The 19,063-nt window shown below is 44.9% G+C and overlaps 1 protein-coding gene across 2 annotated transcripts; it reads left to right on the top strand.

Moving 5' to 3' along the window:
- Positions 1-5,234: 5,234 nt before the first annotated feature.
- Positions 5,235-18,814, top strand: LOC123442888 (transcription factor IIIB 60 kDa subunit-like). 2 transcript variants are annotated; one of them, XM_045119064.1, is made up of 20 exons: positions 5,235-5,572; positions 6,409-6,560; positions 6,733-6,814; positions 6,901-6,976; positions 7,057-7,142; positions 7,232-7,308; positions 8,319-8,375; positions 8,448-8,560; positions 13,417-13,496; positions 13,570-13,656; positions 13,799-13,879; positions 15,060-15,197; positions 15,276-15,464; positions 17,075-17,159; positions 17,276-17,334; positions 17,454-17,534; positions 17,746-17,820; positions 17,911-17,994; positions 18,120-18,167; positions 18,359-18,814. In XM_045119064.1, exons 2-20 carry the CDS (start codon positions 6,496-6,498, stop codon positions 18,542-18,544), a joined length of 1,749 nt encoding a protein of 582 aa, XP_044974999.1. In that variant the 5' UTR covers positions 5,235-5,572; positions 6,409-6,495; the 3' UTR covers positions 18,545-18,814. The 2 variants fall into 2 exon arrangements, with proteins under 2 accessions (XP_044974999.1, XP_044975000.1); XM_045119065.1 differs by lacking the exon at positions 5,235-5,572 and having other exon boundaries at positions 6,450-6,560; positions 6,906-6,976.
- The last annotated feature ends 249 nt before the right edge of the window (positions 18,815-19,063 follow it).

The following is a 19,063-nucleotide window of genomic DNA, read 5'->3' as shown; positions in this document are numbered from 1 at the left end:
ATCAAGCTTGGGGATGCCCAAGGCACCCCAAGTAAATATTACAATAAGTTTCAACCATCTAAGCTTGGGTATGCTACGCTGAAGCCACGAGTGGTCTGCCTTGATTTGATCAAGCACTAGATTGTCTTCGTGATGTTGGATTGCTTCCCTTTGTCGTCGACAATGAAGACTAGAACAAAGAACCCATACTTCAATTCTATGCAACACTCCACATCTCAGGCTTTAGCAGTGACCTGAAGACATGGGTTTTGGAATTAATGGTCAAGGATGAACACATCAAGGCCCCTACTAGTGAACTCTTGCAACCACACCACTTGTTGCGTCATGAGAAGAGTTCCATCCTCAATCTGTTGCCTATGTTGAAGTCACCAATAGAATATTCCATGTTCCGAAACATAACTTGACTAAGATGTTCACGCTACTGAAGCCAATGGTTCCTGATGCTTCATGTCCCACTAAATTCTTTGTTGAATACATCCACTATTTGCCGAAGACTATCTATCATATTCTTTGCTATACTTATGGCCTATCAAGGTACATTCAAAATCAAGCAAGCTAATTGGCGCTATGAAGACAATTGTCTATAATGTTTCCCATGGCATAAGATTCAATCTTCAAGACTTCTTTTTGCGCCAGCTTGCAACATCACACATGGATCTTTTTGAACCTAAGGTATATGCTCCCTGGATGGTGCGTTTCATCAAGAGAAGATTCAACACTCGATACCTACCACTGCTCGCAACCACATTGCTTTTCTTCTCGAGGTGGAAGTCGTTCAAGAGGACATCTATCTCTCCAATGGCAAGAACCCAATTGGGGAAGGCATGAGCGACACTGCAAATATTGAAGGACTTCACATTCCAAATGATCCAGCCCAGGGCATACTAATTGGTGCGTTTCGACAGCCACAACCAAGTGCCGCTGCTACCGAAGCCACTGCTAGCACTATGCCTCAACATCCTCAGCCTAGCAGGGTTCGAGTCATGATAGATATAGAGCTTCTTGTCTCTCTTCATTACAAGCATGATAGGCACCATGAATGGACAAAGAGTCTGATGCAAAACCTCATGTCAGATGTCAATCGCAGTCGCAACCTCTCCACAAAGAATGCCTTCGTGGCCCATGAAACATGCAAGCGTACATGGAAGACACTGACACTCATGGCCTCTCAAGATCATCTTTTCGATGATGGCTTCTCAAGGAAGTTCAAATTATGCACTCCTCCACCTAAAACACAGAAGTGGTGTAAGATGCCATCTCTTGAAGATAGTGACTATTTGTCTTTGTCCCAAACTGTACACGCCAATTTAACAGATGATGAAGCCAAAGATGTCACCTCTCCACCTACACCAGCTACGCGCGTCGACACTGTGTCAGGCCCTTCCGCATCGCCCAACACCGACGTCGATCATGTCGTGCCATCGTCTTCAACTCATGCCGGTGATGTGTATGGCTTCAATGTCTCAGCCTTTTTGGCCATTCCGTGACAAAGGAGAGAAGCATTGGATTGTCAGTCTTCAAACGGGTCATTAGTCCAGACGGACGCCTCCACATTCGTTGTTTTCTCATACTTAGGAGCTATGTTTTAAGTTCTATCTTAAGAGCTCAAAGTCATTCTCTAGACATCCATTTTTCATTATGCATTATGTTATCTCCACAACATCTATTAAATGCAATATGATTGGATTGCAAGATGTAGGGGGAGATCTCCACAATTAAAACATGCCATGTGTTTTTTGCATTCAAAGCAAAATATTCAGAAGCACATCTACAGGGGGAGCTCTCTGTATCTTGTAATCATGATCTCCAAGTCTTTATCTTCAGATATTTTATCCCCATTGAAAACTTCAACCAGTTTGTCATCAGTCACCAAAAAGGGGGACATTGTAAGTGCATCTAGTGCCAGCCCTTGTTGGTTTTGGAGTACCGAAGACAAACGTGGTTGAGGGACTAATGTGTTTGTGAGAGTTCACAGAATAACACAGCTAGAAGTCCCTAGAGATTCGGTTTAACCATCAAAGACAACCCCTAAAAATGTCTGAAGATATTGAAGACGGTTGAAACTAATGTGGTGCACGAGAACATACGCATGAAACACCATACTGTTAAGTGGGGTCTAAGTGATCGAAGTCAGAGTCTGGCGTGATGCTCAACTCAAAACACCTATGCCTTCCAGTGAAGACAATGAGAGGAAGTCTCTTCAAAAGTTGGTTGAGTTAGCTTTTCTTGTAGCCCAAATAATGTTGTCGCGTGTGTTTGAAATCTCACCGTTGTGACACGTGTCGGTTAGCCATTGACCCAGGGTCATTTCGGTCATATCATGTCGGGTTGCTTGTTGGCTATAAATATCCCACCCCCTCCATCATAAGTTGGTGGCTGCTCAGAGTTATTATACAACATTTTTCATTTTGGAGCAACCCACCTCGAAGACATTGAGAGAGAGCTATCCCGCAAGGATAAACCCAAACACCTAGAGCGAGAGTGTTTGAGCATCACCGAAGTCATTCTGTTTTGAGAGAACCGAATACTTATTACACTTGAAAATTTCGATCTTCCAAATGGTCATGCGTCATGGTCTAAAACATCCAAGAGTCATTGTGGATTGTTGGGTGATCAAGTTTGTGAAGGTTTCAGGAGTCTATCTTGAAGACTTACCAGAGTGATTGGGAGAGGTCTAAGTGACCTTGACTCAAGGGGAATAAGGTGAAGACGAGGTCTTCACAGTTAAATCTCAGCCTTTCCAACCAAACGCATAGTTGTCACAACAACTGGAACAGGTACAACAAATCACGTGTCTTCGTCAAGCTGTCATTGCTTGCTTGTTCTTGTGCGAAGACATTCACCAAAGACATTCATCTCATTACTATTTGCCTTCATAATACTTAAGTTTTATCTTCGATACATCACTGTTTCCGTGATGACTATGCATGCTTGCCTGAATGTCTTCATCTGACTGATCCTAAGTCGCTTCCGCTCACTTCAAAGACATTTACTATTTTGAAGCTTTTTATAAAAATCACATATTAACCCCCTCTAGTCTATAACTAGCACTTCCAATTGGTATGAGAGCAAGATGCTTCCTTGTTTTGTGTGATTTGGTTTAACCACATAGATTTTTAGTTATGCCGACTACAGGGATGATCAGGGTCTCCGTTGCGTGCCTTGTCTTTGATGGCACAAACTACCCCTACTAGAAAAACAAGAAGCGCATGCATCTCGAAGCCATTGACAATTACCTCTCGTATGTCGTCATGGCTGGTGTTCCCAAAGTGAGCGAAGGTGTAACTGTTGCTGATATGAAGAGGTTTGCTCAACTGGACTCAACCGCCAAGAACATCATTTCTGGTCATCTAATCAAAGGACAATATGACCGTGTGAGTGTTTTGTCCACTATAAAGCGGATTTGGGAATGGCTTTCCAAAGTCAATGAAGGCGTCTCATCTCAAGCGACTCACGAGTCGATGTTCTTCGCAACCTTGTCCTCCACATCGACAACCACGTGAAAGAGGAGACGACGCACCCGAGCGCCTCCGTCGCATGAAGGACGAGCGAGCATCCCCCCGCCGCACAACCGCTACATGTGGATCGACAGACCCTCGTTGCCACCACGACGCCATCGGCGCCTGGTAAAGGAGGAGCTGCCCCCGCAACTGCGAAGGTGTGTGGCCTCATCCTCCACTACTTCGGTGGAAGCAATTACGACGGTGCCTCCGTCTCACGAGTCGTAGTATCCAAGGCGGAACGTGCAGCGAGGCAACAAGCAAGGTATGACCGGCCCAATGCCGGTCGCCACTCTGCGTTTGCCAAGACACACGTGGACGGAGTGGGTCCGCAACAACCTTGACCTCACTGTCGCGTGGGTGCTCGGTCGCTCAGTCGCCCCCACGGAGACAGTCGCGAGGCGACACCTCCACCTTGACGGCGAGCTCGCGAAGATCGGCGAGTAGTGGTCACTCAGTGATTGCTCCCCAACGCCGGTAAGGCAAGACCATCACCAGGACTCTGTCGGCATAGTCAGTAGTCGCCAGTCCCTTCGTATCACGCAACAGGAGGCGGAGCGGCTCATCCGAGCGACATGCAACCGTCGATTATCGCGTCTCTCCGACATCCGTCTGCCAGTGGAGGGACGATGATGACGACAACACGTACGACGACATTAGTGCAACAAGACATGACGGTCACGCATACGAGGTGGTCATGCCAACGTTTTAGTTTGTTTAATAGTTTTTAGTAAAATGGTCGAAAAATCATTTGTATATGTAAATTATATCTGAACTTCGTATAAAAGTTTGCACAAATTTTATTTAGTTAATTCAAATTGTTGTTCAATGTATGCATACATCATTGGATGCCGGCCTCCGGCCTCCGACACTAGTGCGTGTAGACTGTCCCGTGTCCACGAACGTATGCCACAAGGAATTTGCGGATCGCCGTTAGAGATGGCCTAAGCAAGGCCTCGTCCTACTAAGCATGGCGCCCTAGACCGGAGCATCATACATCGTAGTCCGATCTGACGTAGTACGGTCAACTCTGACGCATGATGCCGTTGACGAGGGCAATGTGCTGCATGACATGGCGATTCAGGCTTGGGCATCGTGAAATGGACCATTTTTTGAAATAAACTGGGTTCATGTTATGCTTAAGTTTTCAAGAGGGGCCAGTTTTTGTCTTTTTTACACCATCGAACAAGGAGTTGGATTTGAAGTGTTTGTATTGTACGAACTTCTCATTTTTTCCTAGTATATTAACTTACGATAGAAGATCTTTGTGCAACCCTCATGGTCTTTCTACTATATTAACCAAGGACAGAGGATCTTTGTGCAATATTCATGATCTCGCCAGACACGAATGGAAGGAGCATAAGCGACAACGCTGACATGTCGCTGTGTTGAAATAGAGGACGTGGACCTATGAATGGTCTTGAATCATGCTTATTAGACTACATAAATATATTACATTATTTTTTCCGTTGCAACGCACGAGTCTTTTTCTAGCGAAAGATGATTCAAAAAAGCAAAAACCAAGGACCACCAGCTGATCGGCCGCCGACAATGATGGCATTTGTGAACGCTGGGGGAGGCATTTTGTGTGGCTGAGGGTGGAATTTTGCAAAACTGTCTTGGTAGTTCGTTTATATTACGGGTACATTCCTTTTGTAAAACTACCACCGTCTGATCTGGATCTAACGGCTCTGGTGGCGTTCCCTGGGATCCCACCCCCAGCGAACGTTCGCCACATAGGATTTCCCGAAACCAAAGCTGAGCTCTGGTAGAAACCTCGATGAACCCTCGGCCCTCGCCGTTCTACCACTCCGTGCCCCCCTCCCTTTCCCCGGCCAGGCGGCCGCTTCTTCCTCTCCCCACACCTCCGTGCTGCCGCCCGGCCCTCCTCTCCGCCTCCCGCCTCCCACCTCTGCCTAACCTCTCGTCCCCGACGCCCCACTTCCCTGGAGTTGTGCCGCCGCCGATCCCAACCCTAGACGCCCCCCCTCCACTGAAGCAGCGCCGCCGCCCAGGCCCCTGACGCCGCCCTTTACCCGCTGCGCCGCCACGCAGCTTCCACACCGAGGCGTGTAAGGCTTCTCTCATTCTTACTTCTTGGCCACTCTAAGATTGGATGGGGTTGTGTGTAAAAAATACAGTTTGGTTGGTTCTTTTGCTTTTCGCTAACTGGACTGGGCCTACCGATCTTGGAATTAGAGAGGGTTAAAATTTAGTGGTATGTCTTAGAATGCAACTAGCACTACATTATTGAATTCAAATGCCTTGCATCATGCTGTCAACCATAGATGTGTCCTCTAATTCTGCTGATGCATCCACATTTTGAGTTAACGAGTCTGCTCTTGCTCTGGGGACATTGCTCCTGAGCCACCACGACTTGTGGGGGACAAGCCAAGAAAGCTGCTCGACGCTGTCGTAAGAAATGCTGCTATACTACTGCGTTGGGGCTTGGGAATTCACGCGGAGCATTGGTCAGGACGCTGTTGCCAGCGGCTAACTATGTGCTTTCAAAGATCTCAACACTTTTTTTTCTGAGTTGAAAGCTTAGTTTAGTTTCATTGTTGTAACTTCATGATCGATTTTGAATTGGAAGTTAAAATTCAACGTGTTGAATTTTAGTCTTCCCGTGCACTGAATATTTAATCCTAGAAATCAAAAGTAGTGCTTGAATGTTTTGATATTTTATTGGACTGAATGCAGCCTGTCCTGCCCCCGTGTTTGACCTCCAGAGTAAGTGCACACACGGTTAGGAAGCAGGTCACCTCTCACATGCTAGTTGTAATGCTCCAACTATAAAATGCGTTGTTAGATTGGAACTGGGTAGAAAAATAATCCAAATCGAAGTCTGCTATTCCTTTACTTGTATTTACTTCACAATCTGAATAGATTGCTCTTTTTACTTTTGAAGGTTGAAGATCACATTCCTTGCAATCCTCTTATTTGAAGGCTAATTGGAGTTGGATCATTCTCCTAGGTCTACTACTTCTGTTCACCAATGGTTTACTGTTCTCACTGTGCTGATTATTGCCCATTCATAAAGGATCCCGACAAAGGATATATGTGAGACCCCCTTTCCTATTCTTTCTTTGTTATTCTCATTGCATGTGAAATCAAGCCGTATAATTGTTTGTGTACATTGTTTTGTTGATCAGCATGTTACTTTCTTGCTTAATAAATTTCTATTAAGCAGCTTCAGCGGTTGTTCATGTGTCTTGTCATGTTTGATGGTCAGATGTTGTGGGACGTGTGGAAAGGTTATTGATCAGGAGATTTTCACCGATGAGCCTACTTTTTTCAAGGACAGTTCCGGAGCGGTTGGTCTTATTATTGTGCTTCTCATTATTCACTTCCTTAATTTATCTGTGTAGTTTGTCAGGTTGACTTTCTTGGATGTGTACAGAGCAGGCTGGCTGGAAACATACTGAGCAGCATCGAGAGTGGGAGTTCACTATCCCACGAAAGGACTTTAATGAAAGGTATGGCTTTTAGGGCACTCCTTTGTTTTATTGATTGTTCTTCCCACTTCGTGAATTAAGCCTGTGATTTATTTCCGTAGGGAGAGACGAGATTTGGCAGATTGTCACCAGCTTACATGTTGGTGGTGGAGATACTATCATTGATATGGCTCATAAATTTTATACAGTATGGATTTTTGTTATCACTCAGTAACTATCTTCTCTGAAATAGTATGGTAAATTATGAAAATGATATTTCTTTTTGTTGAAGTGTAGCTAGCTGTGGACCATAATTTTACAAGGGGCCGTCGAACAACTCATGTTGCAGCAGCTTGCCTTTACATTGCCTGCCGGTACGCTATCATCTACTCCCTCCGTCTCATAATGTAAGATGTTTTTTAACACTAGCGTAGTGTCAAAAAACGTCTTACATTATGGGACGGAGGGAGTAATTAACAATTAGTCTCTTGTTGCTTTATTGTAAGCCTTTCTATCCATTTTGCCTATTCCTTGTTCATATATGACCATGTCCTCCTCCATTTTGGGTGGGGTTAGGAATCTTCCTTAGTTTATTAGTCATTGATTGCTCCTAATTGCCTCTCAAAAAACTGCAAAACCGTCTTTACTATATGGTTTTCAAAAATCGCAATACAGTGTTGGTACATTATGTTTTACTTTCATTCTATATCTCTGGTTTCTTACTAGAAAATTAGATGCTTGATTTTTCTCAAAAAAATAATAAAAATTAGATGCTTGATCTGGATAAACTTCTGTCCTGGTGAGTTTGTAAAACAATAAGCGACAGAACCAAGAGACAAGCGCCTAAGCTGTATGAACCTATGAGACAATCAAACTTCTTCTATAGACATGCACGTTGAACCCATGCCCCTCAGATATACATCTTCTATATTGTAAGCAATGGTCTACTATCAAGACTGTTTCCTAAATTCTCTGGTTCAGAGCTCTTCTGAGTAGCCCAGTGATGTTAGTTTTTGTTTGTTTATTATTCTTAATACTTCCTGCAAATGGAAATAACTATCCTAAAATCCGTGCTAGTAATAAAAAATCAACTTGATCATCCATCTATGTATAAAAAAGGGCATCTACATCGTCCACATGAAACTGATATTACTACTTACTAGACTAGGTATAATCTGTGGGTGTATAAATGGACTTATTATATGTGCAACAAGCACTATCACCACACGTCATGATTTATTGCTGTGCTGAAAATATCTTGTTTCCCTTTTATGTTCTTTGTGGTTCACCGAAGTCTGTTCTCTTTAACTCAATGGTTGTCACTTGGTTTCAGCAAACTATATGGTCAGTACTTACATCCATGTTTAATTACTTCTCTTGTCAGGCAAAGTAAAAAGGCTTATCTTCTTATCGATTTCTCGGACTATTTGAAGATTAGCGTGTAAGTGAACCATTATCTTGCCATTTATCTTGTAATCTGTAGTAAAAAGGCTCATCTACATTTTTTTTTCAGTTATGTCCTAGGTGCTGTTTTTCTGCAACTTTGCCAAGTTTTGCTACTTGCAGAACATCCAATTGTTCAGAAACTCATAGACCCCAGCCTTTTCATCCATCGTTTTACAGAACGTAAGTTAATCATATATTCCTATGTACCTCTGTTTAGTTGAGATTTTTTTTGTTCCATAGATTTACACTCTTGTTCTACACATGAATTCATTTTTTCGTCTTTCTCAAGCCTGCCTGCCTCTCCATGTTTCCGCTAACTGCCCCAATACTGGTCTGGTTTTTGTTGGTTCCATTTTTGCATGAATCCAAACAACATAATCGCGCGAGTAATTGACAAATCGTATCAAAAAGTCTAAAAACGAGTTCCCGCTTTTATTGTAACTGTCCTATTTCTTTTTAGTATCTTAGACTAAATTATATCGTTCCTGGATTCTGAATCATACTTCAATCCTTAATTTTAAAGATATGTTTCTCCTTTGAGCTTTCCTCCGGGATCTCATTCATCTTCCAACTCTTCTTCTAGGCACAATAAACTTGCTGGAACTGTTGCCCTTGCTTCTTCCTTCCTTTCACTAATAGTCCGACTCAAATCTCCTGATCACTAGATTACCGTTGCTTCTGCTGCACCCTCTCGATATGGCTGGCTTTGTATAAATGGGCGCAGTGACTCTCCTGCCATCGAAATCTGCCCCTGCTTTGGGGGTTTGGATTTGTATGCGAGCCTAATTGATGCAGAAAAGTTAAGTTCTTTTGTTGCAAAATCACTTCGATTTCGTATGAACGAGGCATCACCCTGTGTCTTGATTCCAGTTCAGCGGTTCGTTGGAAATGCCTCAATTGAGAGTTTCTTGGACTTGGGGAGTTCCTTACCTGAATTTCCTAGTTGTCATTCTATGATCCATCTAAGCTCCTAGCAGCACTGTGGCCGCAACTTTCACAGTGACATGGAGGCATGTGGGAGTAGGTGGCTACAGGAGCGGGGTATCTACTGTATATCCAATGAGGGAACAACAATTAGACGCTGGCTCTGCAGTAGCAGATAAAAGAGAGAAGGGAGATAAAACCAGCATGTTATTTGGTTAGTACGGATATATATTTAGTGCGGAAAGAGATCGTCTTAGTTAGGAAGACAAATATGTGGTCTGTTAGGGAAGATGAGATTTTATTCATTGTATTCTTAGGTGTCAGGTTGAGTCTACTATAGATAAGGGACATAATTGCCATGTACCAAGGAATGTGAATAAACCACTAAAGATCTAATCCACATCCGACGTTCTCTCCCTCTCATCTCTAGCGCCATGGCTGCACAACCCTTGCTAGTTTGATCCATGCCTGCAGCGTACGGATGAACCTCGGTCCCGGTCATTGGACCGCTATCCACCATAATACTGAAAAACTCATGACATGGGGTCTAGTGGAAGGCCGACGGGGCCAGTGGCACCTCTGTTTAGATGGTGATAGCAAGAGATCTGTGGGAAATGATGATTTATGTAAGAGGAAATGTTTTGTCACTGAAACATGGGATTAGGCTTACAAGGATCCCATGAGTGCCATGTTAGACCATAGCCAGGGTGCTTTAGGGTAAGGGATAAATGGTACCGAGGCTTAAAAGGGGCCAAAAGATTCTTCATGATTAGTTGAGGGGCAAAACTAGACTTTTGCTACTTAATACTGCACGGCTTACTGATCAGTTGTAGTTAATTGTTTAGTTGTACCGTATTGCCATTGCATGAAAAGAAGATATTTATTGCGTCTTATGTGCGAAGAGAAAATACTACACAAAATAAGAGGTAGTGGCTACGTCTCGATGGCTTCCACGACACAGTCGCCACGACCTGGAGCTCGGTGCACGATCCGGATCCCTTCCAGCGGCTGGTTAGGCGCCTGCAAGCCACGGCCCGTACCCTCACTAGTTGGAGTGCCAAGTCCACGGGCAACATCCGGGACAAGCTAGCCATCTCTCGCGAGCTGATCTCCCGCTTCGACCATGCGCTTGAGAGCCGCCAGCTCACCCCGCCGGAAGAATGGATGCGCAAACAACTTAAGATGGCGTACCTTGGCATGGCCTCGCTTGAGCGCACCATTGCCCGGCAGCGCGCCCCCATCTCTTTCCTCGCGGATGGTGACGCGAATACGAGCTTCTTCCACATGCAATGTACGTATCGCCGGCAGAAGAACCGGGTGCACAGCCTGCTCGTCGACAAGCATGTGCTTTGTGATCACGAGGAGATGGCTCATGCGGCATTCGCACACTTCGACGGGCTGCTGGGCACCGCCGCTGACCGGGCTCACACGCTCGACCTCGAGCAGTTCATCACGCCCGGCGACCTGGACTGCCTGGAGGCGCCTTTCAGCCCCGACGAGATTTGGGCAGCGGTCAGACGCATGCCCGCGCACAAGGCACCAGGTCCGGACGGGTTCACCGCCGAATTCCTGCGTGCCTGCTGGAGCATTATCAGGCAAGACATCATTGACGTCTTTGAGCTGCTATACACGTTGCGCGGGCGAGGGTTCAACAAGCTCAACCAAGCCCTGCTAACCCTGCTGCCAAAGCGCGCGGACGCCCACAAGCTCGGCGACTACCGGCCGATCTGCCTGATCCACATCGTGGCCAAGATCTTCGCGAAGGTCCTGTCGTTGCGCATCGCTCCTAAGCTCGACAGCCTGGTGAGCCGCAACCAGAACGCCTTCATTGTCGGACGCACGCTTCACGACAACTTCGTCCTCGTCCGGCAATCCCTAAGGATGCTCCATCACCTGGGCGCGCCGCGCATCATGCTCAAGCTCGACCTCACGCGGGCCTTTGACTCCATATCATGGCCGTTCCTCTTTGAGGTTCTGCGCCAATATGGGTTTGGGGACAGGTTTAGGGAATGGCTGGCCATTCTCCTATCTTCGGCCAATACCCGTGTCTTGCTCAATGGAGTGCCCGGGCCCCCGATATGGCACCGTCGCGGGCTGCGCCAAGGCGACTCCACATCCCCGCAGCTATTCGTCCTGGCGGTTGACACGCTTGCCCACCTCATGCACCGGGCACTCCAGACCGGCATCCTTCGGCGGCTTCATCCACGCCGCAACATCCCGGCCATTTCCCTATACGCCGACGATGTGATGTTGTTCTGCCACGCCGAGATGGACGAGGTTCTTGCCGTGAAGAGCATCCTGGGTATCTTCAGGACAACATCGGCCCTGCAGGTCAACTACGGCAAAAGTTCTGCCACGACACTGCATGGAGGCGAGTTAGGCGCCCCCCTGTTCGAGGTTCTCGGATGCCAGGCGACGGACCTGCCCATCACTTACTTGGGCATCCCGCTCACCACCCGCCGGCCCTCAGCGGCACAGATGCAGCCACTTGTCGACGCCGTGGCTGGGCGCCTCCCGTCGTGGAAAGCATGGCTCATGAACAAGGCCGGGCGACTGGCGCTTGTTAAGTCGGTGCTCAGTGCGATCCCCATACATCAGATGCTTGCCCTGGCGCCCCCGAAGAAAACTGTGAAGCAACTCGAGAAGATCCAGCGTGGTTTTCTTTGGGCTGGCCGTGAGGTCGCCCATGGAGGACACTGTCACGTGAACTGGCGCATGGTCTGCCGGCCGATCGCGTTTGATGGGCTGGGCGTCCGAGACCTTGAGCGCACGGGGCTCGCCCTCAGACTCCGATGGCTTTGGCTATCGAGGACGGACACCGACCGTGCCTGGCAAGGCCTCGACCTGCAGTTCACACCCGAGGAGCGAGGCCTCTTCTACGCCTCCACTTCCATGGTGGTTGGGGATGGTCTGACAACCCTTTTCTGGGAAGACCGCTGGCTCCACGGTCAGTCCATCCGCGAGCTCGTGCCCCGGCTCTACCTATGCATCCCCAAAAACAGAAGGAGAGCGCGGACGGTGGCGGAGGGCATTGCCGGCAACACTTGGGCCCGCGACATCCGCGGAGTTGTAGGCCTGCAAGAGATTGGGCAGTACCTGCGGACATGGCAGCTTGTGACGCACACAATACTGTCCACCGAGCCGGACAAGCTCGTTTGGAAATGGACGACCAATGGCGTTTACTCGGCGAGGTCCTGCTACCGGGCCACCTTCCACAGATCGATGGCATGCCGCTCCTGGAAGCTCATTTGGAAGGGTTGGGCACCGCCGAAAGTGAAGTTCTTCCACTGGCTCGCTAACCTGGACCGTTGCTGGACTGCAGAGCGGCTCGCTCGCCGCGGCCTTCATCACCACCCCCGTTGCCTACTATGCGAAGGAGCCGGAAACCATCTGGCATTTGCTGCTCACATGCCCCTTCGCGAGGCAGGCCTGGCACGAGACCCTATCTTGGTTGCGCCTGCCGGCCCCGTCGCCAGAACACGACGCCTCGCTCCAGGACTGGTGGCTGAGGGTGAGGGATGCCATGCCACCTTCGCTTCGCAAGGCGTTGATGTCGGCCGCGCTTCTGGTGCCCTGGATGATATGGAAGCATAGGAACGTGTGTTTTTTTGACCATGTTGCACCATCGCTCGATGAGCTCATGGACAGGATCAAGGATGAGACCAGGTGTTGGGCAAGAGCCGGGGCCAAAGGGCTCAGGGTAGTCTTGCCCACATCTTGGGATGTTCACTAATCCTCATGTAACGATGCTGTACTAGCCTCTTAGGAGGATGTAACCCCCCCCCCCCCCCCCCCCATCCCATCTTTTCAATACAATGAAATGCAAAGGCTTTTTGCGTTTTCTCGAAAAATAAGAGGTAGTGACATGCTAACGACAGAGAATATCTGTCCTCGGCTGTATATGTAGATTTAATGTTAATAGGCTACAGAGGCTATGAAGTTATGTGTAATCAAAAGTTGGTCACATGCGAGCTAATTTGGTTCTTGAATGAGCTTTTCCTTGCCTACATGTGTGTTTTTGCTTGTAAGCACGATTAGGCGGACAACTGCACTTCTTGGGAAGAAAATTAACCATGCTTTTATTTGTTCTAATTTACTGGGTTTGTCTGCAGGTTTACTTGGGAAAAGGGACAATGCTGTCTCAGACACAGCTTTACGCATCGTAGCTAGCATGAAACGAGACTGGATGCAGGCTAGCATCTTCTCCCTTTTAGTTTTGTTTAAGGTTCCTTTGTAAGATTGTAATAGTTTGTTACGTGTTGCAGACTGGGAGGAAGCCAAGTGGATTATGTGGTGCAGCATTATATATTGCTGCACTTTCACATGGCTATAATTATACCAAGTCAAATATTGTAAGCTCGGATGCTCAGGACAGATTTACTTATTTGGGAATTGTGTTCTAAATGGCTTCCTTTTTGTTAATCTGCATTTATTGTGTAAATCCAGCACCTTTGATGCACAATGTAGGATTGAATATGGATTTATGTTTGTCAGGTTGCGGTTGTGCATGTATGTGAGGCAACACTAACTAAGCGCTTGATAGAGTTTGAAAATACAGATTCTGGCAGCTTAACGGTATGTATATGCTTTTCTTGAAGTTGACTAATGAGGCTGTGTATTCATTCGATGACTTCACTTTACAGAATCTTATATTCCTTTACAGAGGGAGTACTAGATTTTAGTCACTTCTCCCAAGTCCAAACCCTTTGGCAAAGATCAATCCACTTAGGTCGCTCCCCTCACTTCTATAAAACCATGATCCATAGAATACAAAGATAAAAACATATCTAAGCTGGATACAAATTTCTAACCTTTACAGGAAAAACAAGTAAACTTAGGCTAACCCCTAAAAAACACTGAAACAAATAGAACTAAAAATTGCATTAAATGTTCATAGGAAGTGCATATTATTTGCGCATTGCAATTTTAGGCAACTGAAAATTAACAAAAATTAGGCAACTGAAAATTAACAAAAATTAGGCAACTGAAAAGTGAAATTTAGCAAAATTCTTATTTGATGTTGCTACACTAGAATGGTCAGCGAACAGTCGGTGCAAATTGTTTGATTATCACCATCTTGTGGAAGTCGTTCTTAAGCTGTCCATTCTGAAGCATACTGAGTAATTATCATCCAGCAGTGAGTGGGGCAAGAATTGGACTGTGTGTGATATCACTAAAGCATATCATCTTTACTTTTTAGCCTTTCGGACAGCAAATTATAGGTGATAATATTTTTACTCCCTCTGTTCCAAAATATAAGGTGCATTAGTTTTCCAAAAGTCAAACATCTCTCTGTTTGACCAAGATTGTAGAAAACTATATCAAAATCTACAATACCAAATAGATAAACTATGAAAATTTGTTTGACGATGAATCTAATGATAGTGATTTGGTATTCTAGGTATCAATATTTTTCTCTCTTTTTTTGCGATGAGTTATTGATATATTTTTCTCAATGAATTTCTCCAAACATAGATAAGTTTGACTTTTCAAAATATCAGCACACGTTATGTTTTGAAACGGAGGGAGTATCTGTTAGAGCATTGGGGCATGCCATTTCATGTTGCTACCTTCTCTTGCCACATCTACTACAGATGTATCATTATCTGTCTTGACCTTGGATATCATGCCAAGATAAATGATTTGTGTATGCTATACTGTAAATGAAAATGGCCCCTGAGGATTGGGACAAGAACTGCTCACTTTTTTTTACATACAACATATTCATAAGCACTTCTTCATGCCCCTTTGCTAGATTGAAGATTTTTTGGCAAAGGCTGATGAAGAGCCTGTTTCAATATTTTCACCCATACCTGGAGAAGTCCTCTGCAAGCACAAGGATAAAGCTGCTGAGCATTTTGCTCATGGACTTTGTGAGAAGTGCTACAACAAAGTAATACACATTTACTATGTTTATAATGCATTGGTTTTGATACTCCATTCACCATTGACACACGACTTGATTGTTCAGTTTACTAAACTGTCGGGTGGACTGGAGGGTGGTGCTGACCCTCCAGCTTTCCAACGAGCTGAAAAACAAAGACTGGAAGCTGCTAAGAAGGCTGAGGAAGCTGCTGCTATTAAGGAGGGAATGTTAGGAGAGTCAATTTGTGAGATACAGAATTCTGATGCTGAATATAACATCATGAGCACTACAGAGGTAATAATCTGTCCTCAACTTACTCAAACTCGTGCTTCATACCTTATCTACTCAACAAATCAAGAGGCGCTACTACAGTGCACCTTCTCTGCCTTTACTCATCTGGGACGTCACTGATGAGGCTGCCCGTCCTTTGGGAGATGGACTTTAGGTGAGAAGAAGATGTTGCTATTTCTTAGTGGGGTGGAAGAAAACTTTACTGACACTGGATTCTTGCAAGATGAGGAAGATCTGTAGTGGCGTTGACCTCTCCTTGTTCCCCTGCTTCTTCTTTGGCCCACTCTGCCTGCCAAACAGCCTGGGTACTAGTTTGGCTTAGACCTAACCCCATTTGGGCTGGCCACACACTAGAGACAACTAACCATTTCCATTTTTCCGAACTCAATTATGATATCCTCATCACTCAACTCATGCAAAATGGTTAACCCATGGCTTGCCTTGGAACCCTTGGCTTACATGTTAGTGTTACTCTAGTTCTCTAAGCAATGTAGGACTATTCTCCCAAATGTGCTCATGCATGCATGCATCACTAGTAGGCTGCATCCGGGCCCTTATTCCAACCGGGGAAGGTTGCCACATAAAGCTCACAAGATAGGGGCAAATAGTCTACTTATCCGAACAGACACATGACATGCGGCCTAGAAGTAGCCAGTAGTTTTATATCGAATCAGAGGAAATAAGAAACTTTGGTAGTGGCTTTGTCCCCACCATTTTTGTCACCCATGTTGCCAGTCAAGAGGGAGCTATGCCCGCTGCAGCCCTGAGCTCCCACTATCCCAGTGAGGATCATATCTAAGAACTGCTGCTGCTGTTGGGATCAGGCTGACATCGGTTTGTGGCTGCTACATGGCAAAACAACTATGCAACCAGGGTAGTTTTAGGACACAGGTTATTTGTATTGGTTTTGAAGTTGATTGTGTTAGTCAGTTGTATAGTTGTGGGTGAAAATTATACTTCTGTGATAATTCAGGGGTTTAAAATGGACTGATTCCATTTATCCAATACTTCTATTGTGTAGCTGTAATGCTTAACTACATATGAAATTGTTATACTATCTATTTTATAACAATTTTGCAACATTGCTGCATGGTTTTCCAAGGTTCTTAAAACTTCCAAGTTCCATCTTTATTTTATTATTCTAGTTTTTATACTACACTTCTCATTTCAGATTGGGTGTCCACAGCGAGGTGTTAAATTAGTCTCAGTTTTTTCCTTGCATCTGGTATCACAAGTTTGCAACAACACTGTTTTCTGACAAGTTTTCCGACATGTGGTGCCAATTTAGCTTCTCTTATTTTTTCAACAAAGTTACATGATGCCTCATCTGTTGCACTTGAAGGACGTGAAAGACAAAAATATACTCGTTAATTCTGTCGGGCACGGTACCAGACTACCAATCATGCTGTGATATCTTCTGATGGAATATTTGAACTGCAAAATGTAGTTGCATTGCTGAACTATAGTTTTATTGCATTATGATGTATGCCTATGCCATGTACGTTACCTCTTCATTGCATCTGCGGTAGCTCTTTCTTTTATTATCCACTATGTGTGTTGTGTGCCCTATGTGTACTTGTTTTTGGAAATTCAGTTTGCGTTGTTTGAAACAGGATTCAGTTGGTGATAAATCTGCAACTATTGGTTCTGGGGAAATTGGAAAGGATTATGTAGCTTCAAAAGATCCTGAAGTGGGAGGTTTGTTAATTGTAGCATGCAATAGTAATTTCAGTTCAGTACCAGGCCACTTTTGGGTTCATATTGTCAAGTTGATTGTTGCTGATCAACTTCTGAATGCTATTTGGCATCCTTAGGTGAAAATGGTAAAGCTGATGCTGATCCAGAAAGTTTTTCTGATATTGATGATGTGGAGGTACCTTTATCCATCCATCTGTTCAGCACACTTTTCAGACTGATTTGTTGCGATCTTTGAGCCTGAAAGATGGCCAAATATGTTATTTTTGATATCTAATTTCTCCATTAATTTGGTAGGTTGACGGGTATCTTCACAATGAGGAAGAGACACAGTACAAAAAGATAATTTGGGAGGAAATGAACAAAGAATACCTTGAGGTAGGTATTGTAACTCCAGCAACATTAGGCGGTTCTTATTCTCACAAGGAGTGTAAGCGCCTGTTCGGTGGCTCTCCGCGGAGCGTAGCGCGTGGAGCGGGCTTTTAGCAGCTCCGTGATTTAACACTGGATGCCACTCCGCTCCAGCGCGGAGTCGCGGAGCGAGTCCGAACGCCCCCTAAGTGTAACTGTCTGCTGCTTTATTTGACAGGAACAAGCCGCAAAGGAAGCTTTAGCAGCTGAATTGGCAGCTAGAGGTGTGGGCGTGGGAGAGGGACAGCAGAAGGTATGAAATCTTACTAGTGTTACACAAACCTCCTGTGTATGTTTAACATTTTCGACTGGGTTCATGATTGCCCATGCATTTTTCATGTAGAAACGGAGACGTAACGAAGACATGAAGAACTCAACACCTGCTGAAACACCAGCGGAAGCAACATACAATATGTTAAAACGGAAGGTGCTGAACATTTTGTTCAGCCATAGCCGCCCAAAATTTTTTTTTTGTGCTGTGAACATTGTAATACATGTTAAACTAAGCATGCAAACAAAGTGGCGTTTAATATGTAACATTGTTTCTTGCAGGGACTTGGATCAAAAATCAACGTCGAAGCAGTTGGTGGATTGTATAATGTATGTATGTTTTATGTGTTCATGTTACTGAATTTATGGTTTTCTTTAGTTCTGCGAGGTTAATTGATTATTCATTTTACAAGTTACACTTGGCATATCACTTACATGAAATTACAATTGCTACTCATCTTGATTTTTTTCCTGGTCTAATTTGTTATGTTTCCTGCAACCCAAATGCTTACTGCGAGCAGACTAAAGATGAAGCTAGTGAAGTAAATGAAAAAGGAGACATGGGCTTTGATGGGGAACATGCACATGACACTGGTGATGGTGAAACATTAGAAGGTGGCTATGACTATGCTGATTACAATAACGATGGCTATGCTGATGGTGGTGATGCTGGAGCCTATGAGGATTACGATGGGATTGATTACTAATGTAGTGCTAAAATTGTGAGAAAACAGCTCAACATAATCAGTCTTGGTCAACCAGAAGGGGTTATTTCCTCAAAAAAAGAAAACCAGAAGGGGTTTATTGGTACAATGTATTATTTGTAACCGGAAGGTGTTTATTTGTACATAGCTTGCAAAAACGTCTTATATTATGGGCCGGAGGGCCCCATACGAAAATATAAGAGGTTTTTGTAGGCTACTTTTGTAGAACAAAGAAGTTCCAATTAATGATATATCGAGGCACTGCACAGTGAAGTACTCCCTCCGTCCCAAAATAATTGTCTCAACTTTGTACTAGCTCTAGTACAAAGTTGTACTAAGTTGAAGACATTTATTTTGGGACGGAGGGAGTATATCGCTAACTTCATATTGCTGAAAGAAATATAACTATGGGTGGTCTGAGTTGGCTCTTTTTATAAGATTAGTGTTGTGGTCTGGTGAATTTGTTAATATTGGGTGTTCATATTACTGAAAGAAATATAACTACGGGGGCTCTGAGTTCAC

Source organism: Hordeum vulgare, chromosome 3H (assembly GCF_904849725.1).
Source record: "Hordeum vulgare subsp. vulgare chromosome 3H, MorexV3_pseudomolecules_assembly, whole genome shotgun sequence".
NCBI classification, from domain to species: Eukaryota; Viridiplantae; Streptophyta; class Magnoliopsida; order Poales; family Poaceae; genus Hordeum; species Hordeum vulgare.
The sequence above is the reverse complement of the archived record's forward strand: the minus strand, read 5'-3'. Positions and strand labels throughout refer to the sequence as shown.